We start from the raw sequence: 6,245 nt of genomic DNA on the forward strand, positions 1-6,245 counted from the left end.
GAGTAGTTAATAAAGCCAATCTAAAGAAAGGAAAGAGAGGAGGCGGAGGGAACTTAAAGAAAAAACAAAAGAGGAGAGACACTGAATCTTAAACTCCAACCTCCAAATCTTGAATTAAATGGACAATACCTTTATGTGTAATTAATGAGTAAGAACAGAAAAATGGAGTAGCGTGCTTCTGAGCTGGGCTGGGCTGATTAGCAACCAGGAAGGAAGACGACGGAGTGCATAGCACTGCAAAGCGGGAGGAGAGAGAGGAGGAGAAAGAGAGACTGACGTGAGTGAGTGATAGCGACGCCAAGAGGTCAAAGAATAGACTCACAAGAAAGGTAAACTCCAGCCCAGAGCAGACAACAACGGACAGAAAAAAAGAAAAAGAAAAAGAAAGGAAAGGTGGAAAGAAGACACTGCAGGAAAGGAATATAAGAACCGAAGCAAACTGACTTTTATTCTCCCTTTTATTGAAGAAGGGGAAATTGGGCTGTGTTTTTCCATCTGGAGCTTCGAACAAAAGTACCTTCCATCATGATGGAATATTATTGACAGCTCTGCTGATATTGCTGCTCCCACTATACTGATATTATTATTTTTACTTCTCTGTTGATATTACTCTACCGATACTGTTGTTATAGTTGTTATAGCTTCCTCTCTGGGAGGGAGGGAGGTTCAAATTGGTTTAAATTGGTCTAAATTGGGGAAAGCAGCAATACATAACAAATAATTTGGAAAGTGGGAAAGTGGTCTTTCCTCCTTCTTGCTTTTTTCCCCCTCCTTCCTTCTTCCTCCTCTCCCCCCTTTTTCTTTTTTTTCTTTTTCCTTCTCTCTCTTTCTTTTTTCCTTCCCTCTTCATAAGGAAAGAAAGGGAGAAAGAAGAGGGCCTAGAGATAATTGCTAAAAGTGGGAGAAGAGGTGAATTAATACAAAAGGGGAGACTGTGGGAGATATCTACTTTGGTAGACAGAAATACGGAATAAGTTATCCACCATGACCCAGAATAAAAAATACAACTCAGGCTCCCTAAATAATCAGACAAGGAGAAATTCGGGACAGGACCACGAAATGGATCTGAGAGAGCTCATCTTGAGCCTAAGGGGGGACATAGGGGAAATGAGGAGGGAATTTACAGAAATGAAAAGTGACCTGAATGAGAAAGTGAAGAGTCTGGAGGAAAAATTTGATAAAATGGATACAAAAACAGAGGACAATGCAAATTCAATAAAAGAATTAGAGTCCCAAATGAAAGAAGTAATAGAGGAAAATAAAGAAATGAAAAAAGAGGTAGAGGAACTCAAAACAAAAATTTCACAGTTAGAGGAAGCATCAAAGAAATCAACCAGAGAGTACAGAGAGCATAAAAAAGAAAGTGAAAAGATCAGGAAGGAAAATGAGGAGTTCAAGATAAAACAAGAAGCGACATGGGATGCACTGTCGATCTTACAGATGCAAGCCAAGGAAAGGATTCTCAGATTAAGGGGAGTGCCAGAAAAACAGGAAGAAGATATACAAAAATTAATAATAGTGCCACTGGCGAAATGGATAGGAATAAGTGAGGAAAAAATGATGGAAAACACAGAAAGTATATTTAGAGTAAATTCTAAAAAGGCAAAAGCCAACAGATGGCCTGGGGACTGCCTAATCACATTAACATCAAACAAAATCAGAAATATGATGCTTCGAAATAGAAGGAAAAATCCATTGAAAATAGAAGGAGAGGAAATCATAATACTAAAGGAGATCCCGCCACGCATACTTAAAAAGAGGGAAAAATACCACTTCCTGGTAAACGCCCTGAACTCGAAAGGAATATACTATAAATGGGAAATCCCGGAAGGGATTACCTTTACCTTCAAAGGAATAAGGAAAAGAATAGAAAGGTTAGAGGATGCAGAAAAATTCCTAAGAACATATAGAAACGATTTTGGGGGTGACAGACAGATAGCAGAAAGAGAGCCCGGCCCAGAAAATGCAAAACAAAGACACACAGATCAGGAAGAAGACGAGGAAAGTGAATAAAGACAGAGCGAAGAAAAGCAAGACCCAGATTAAAAGAACTAGAAGCCAGGAAAACTATCCAGTTGTTTATGTTTTAAAAATTTGATTTAATAAAGATGTTTTTAAAAATATTGACGTGGAACGTGAATGGCTTAAATGATAAAAAGAAAAGGAATAAAATAGAACACATATTATGTAAACAAAAAAATGACATTGTGTGCCTGCAAGAAACGCACGTAAATAAGGAACATAAAAGGGTACTGATCAACGCGAAACTAGGAAATGAGTTCATTGCAGCAGACCAAACAAGAAAAAGGGGAGTAGTAATGTATATTAGACCAACTCTAGAACCAAAATTAATATACTCTGATATAAATGGAAGAATGTTAATAGTCAAAATAACACAACAGGGGGAAGATTTTATAATAATGGGGCTCTATGCACCAAATGAGAAGAAAACGGCTTTTTATAAAAAAGTAGAAACAAAATTAATGGAATATATGGGGGACAAGTTGATTGTTCTGGGAGACTTTAACGGGGTGATTAATCCACAATTAGACAGGTCAGAGAAAACCAAAAATCAAGGGAAGGTCCCAATAGTTTTCACAAATCTAACGGAAACTCTGGACTTAATAGACTCCTGGAGGTATAAACATGGGGAGGAAAGAGACTACACCTTCTATTCAGAGGTCAGGAAAACATCCAGCAGAATTGACATGGTATGGATATCTAAGGAATTAATAACAAGAGTAGATGAAGTGTCAATACTCCCCAAAGTAATCTCAGATCACAATCCAGTTGTGTTAAAAATAAAACCAAAATGGGTCTCAAGATTAAGGAGATGGAAACTAGATGAGTCACTATTAAAGAATGAAAAGATTGTGGAGGGAGCAAGAAAAGAATTAGAAAACTATTTTGAGATAAATAAAAAGGGAAATGATAATATAAGTATGATCTGGGACGCAGGAAAAGCGGTCATGAGGGGCTTTTTTATAAAGCAAAGTATAGAAGAAAAGCGGAAAAAAGAAAAAGAAAATTTACTTGAAGAAATAAAGAAAAAAGAAAGAGAGCTGTTAAAAAGATCAAACCCCGAAAATATAAGAAAAGAAATAAAACTCCTGCAAACAGAATATGAAAGAAAATTAGAACAGGAAATAGAGAAAAAGGTGAGATGGAATAAACAAAATAATTTTGAATTTGCAAATAAGCCCGGAAAATATTTAGCGTGGCAGCTGAAAAAGAGAGAAATTGGTAAACAAATAAACAGAATAAAAGTGGGAGAAAAACTTATAGATGACCCTATATTAATAATCAAAAAAATTGTGAAATATTATGAGAATCTTTATAAAAAAGATACAGAGAAGGAAGAACAAATAGAAGAGTATCTACAACAACATAAAATACCTGACATAGGAGAGGAGGAACTACAAAAGCTAAACGCCCCAATATCGGAAACAGAAATAATAAGAGCAATACAAAAACTGAAGACGGGTAAGTCACCAGGCCCCGATGGCCCCCCCATCGGAATACTATAAGAGCTTGGCAGAAACACTAACAACACCACTTAAAGATATTATGAATAAAGCCCTAGAGAGTGGAGTGATACCCGATTCTTGGACCGAGGCATACATAACCCTTATCCCCAAACAGGGAGGAGATTTAGAATTAATGTCTAACTTTAGACCAATTTCGCTTCTTAATAGCGACTACAAAATATTTGCAAATATTCTTGCAAATAGACTCAAAGAGGCAATACAGGAGATCATACATCCAGACCAGGCAGGTTTCCTTCCAGGGAGAAGTATAGCAGACAACACAAGAAATATTATAGATATAATCGAACTCCTGGAAGTAAACAATGAAAGAAAGGCGGCACTGCTACTTCTGGACGCAGAAAAGGCATTTGACAATGTCTCTTGGCGATATATAAAGAAGCAATTGGAAATAATGAACATCGGGGAGAGGTACAGAAAAGGAATAGGAGCTATATACAACAGACAGTCGGCAAGGTTATTAATAAACGGTAATGTATCAGATAAAATCGAAATCGCTAAAGGAACAAGGCAGGGCTGCCCAGTGTCGCCCCTGCTTTTCATACTAGCATTAGAACCCCTATTACAAGAAATTAGGAATAAAGACAATATAAAAGGAATAAGAGTTGGTGAGAGGGTATATAAAACAAGGGCGTTTGCCGATGACATAATAGTAACAACGCAGGACCCCATAGAGAGTATCCCAGTGGTTATAGACACAATCACGGAATTTGGAAAAATAATGGGAATGAAAATAAATTACCAAAAAACCAAAATGATAACCAAAAATATGACAAAGGAGGAGAAAAAAGAATTACAGGATGAAACAGGATTGGAGATAACAAACAAAGGAAAATATTTGGGAATTTGGATATCAAACAACAACCTAAATTTATATGAAGACAATTATGATAGGGCATGGAAAGAGATAAAAAAAAACATGGAAGTATGGAATAAATTGCATTTATCTTTATGGGGAAGAGTGTCGGCTATAAAGATGAACGTCCTACCCAAAATGATGTTCTTATTTCAAGCTATCCCAATTCTAGGAGGATCTAAGTGTTTTAAGGAATGGAAAAAGGAGATAGCTAAATTTGTGTGGAGTGGGAAGAAACCCAGAATTAAGCACCAACTCTTAATAGATAAAAGAACAAGGGGTGGATTTGCATTACCTGATTTGGAAATGTACCATGCAGCTGCCGGACTCGTCTGGCTGGGGGAGTGGATTAAATTAAAAAGAATGGATATATTGGATCTGGAAGGCCACGACGCAAGATTCGGGTGGCACTCCTATTTAATATATGGAAAGGTCAAGGCGCACAGGGGTTTTTAAAATCATATAGTAAGGAAATCCCCGTATAAAATCTGGGTACAATATAAAAACATATTAGAACCGAAAATTCCGCTTTGGACATCACCAATTGAAGCCAGTGCGGTGAAAAGAAAGAACATGAGAAGTAATTGGCCTACGTATAGAGAAGTATTAGAAATTAAAGAAGGAAAACCAATATTGAAAAAATACGAGGAGATCAAAAATAATCTAACAGAGTGGCTGCAATATTTTCAATTAAACCAAAAATTCGGAACAGATATAAAACAAGGATTGGCAATGGAAACATCTAAATTTGAAATGAACCTAATAAGAACAAAAAAGAAAAAAGTATCCTTACTATATGATTACCTCCTGGAATGGGAAACAAAAGAGGAACAGACCAAGGCAGTAATGATCAGGTGGGCCCAGGACTTCGGATATAACATTCAGATGGAGCAGTGGGAAAAGTTGTGGGCAGAAGACATGAGATTTACTGCATGTTACAGCCTGCGGGAAAACAACATGAAAATGTTTTACCGTTGGCACCTCACTCCCCACAAACTGGCCAAAATGTATGAAGGGGCAAATCCACATTGTTGGAGATGCAAGAATGAAATTGGGTCGTACTATCACATGTGGTGGACTTGCCAAGACATTAGAAAATATTGGAATACCATCTATGAAGAGATTAAAAAACTACTAAAACAATCAATTAAGAAAAGACCAGAAATGTTTCTACTGAGCATACTCCCACCAGATATTAAGAAAGAAGCTAGAACTCTACTGCTATATACAATCACAGCAGCCAGAGTCTTAGTGGCTAGGAAATGGAAGAGCGAGAACTTGCCCACAGTAACAGAATGGCAAGTACTTGTGCTTGAATATTTGCAGCTGGCAAAATTAACCAACTCAATAAGAGAAGTACCACCACAAAAGATATCAAAAGAATGAAGTGCTTATAAAAGGTACCTAAACCTATACTATCCAAACAATTGTTTATTAGCAGAAATAGAGTAACGTTTGAAAAGAAAAGAAGAAAGGGAAAAAAAGAAAAGAAAAGAAATGGGAAAACTAGAACACCAATCCGCAGTACTGGAAAAAATATGATATTGTGTAATTAGGAGGTCTGGAAGTAGTTATGAGACATTAGGAAAAGAAATATCAGCTACAAGCTGTTCACGTTGCGAATGTAGCTTTTTGCGTTAGATTATGCATTATTTATGTAATCTTTTTTTTGTAATTTCTATGTAATTTTTGTTTTCTGTTGTAAATTTACGTAATGCAAATCGAAGATATACCTGTATAAACCTATTTTTTAACCAATAAAGTAAAAAAAATAAAAAATAAAAAAAATAAACCAAGACTACAAGATATTCACATCAATCTTGGCCAACCGCCTAAAAATCTTC

General features: G+C 36.4%; 1 protein-coding gene across 1 annotated transcript; it reads left to right on the plus strand.

Annotated features, from left to right (window-relative positions):
* Window positions 1-852: 852 nt before the first annotated feature.
* On the plus strand, window positions 853-2,026 carry LOC132591496 (uncharacterized). Its single transcript, XM_060270227.1, has one exon. The coding sequence runs from the start codon at window positions 985-987 to the stop codon at window positions 2,011-2,013; it is 1,029 nt and encodes a 342-aa protein (XP_060126210.1). The 5' UTR covers window positions 853-984; the 3' UTR covers window positions 2,014-2,026.
* The last annotated feature ends 4,219 nt before the right edge of the window (window positions 2,027-6,245 follow it).

This window comes from Zootoca vivipara, chromosome Z (genome assembly GCF_963506605.1).
Source record: "Zootoca vivipara chromosome Z, rZooViv1.1, whole genome shotgun sequence".
Classification (NCBI taxonomy): Eukaryota; Metazoa; Chordata; class Lepidosauria; order Squamata; family Lacertidae; genus Zootoca; species Zootoca vivipara.

Coding starts and splice junctions, on each gene's coding strand:
- LOC132591496 (XM_060270227.1), top strand. CDS start 985: ATGACCCAGAATAAAAAATACAACTCAGGCTCCCTAAATAATCAGACA.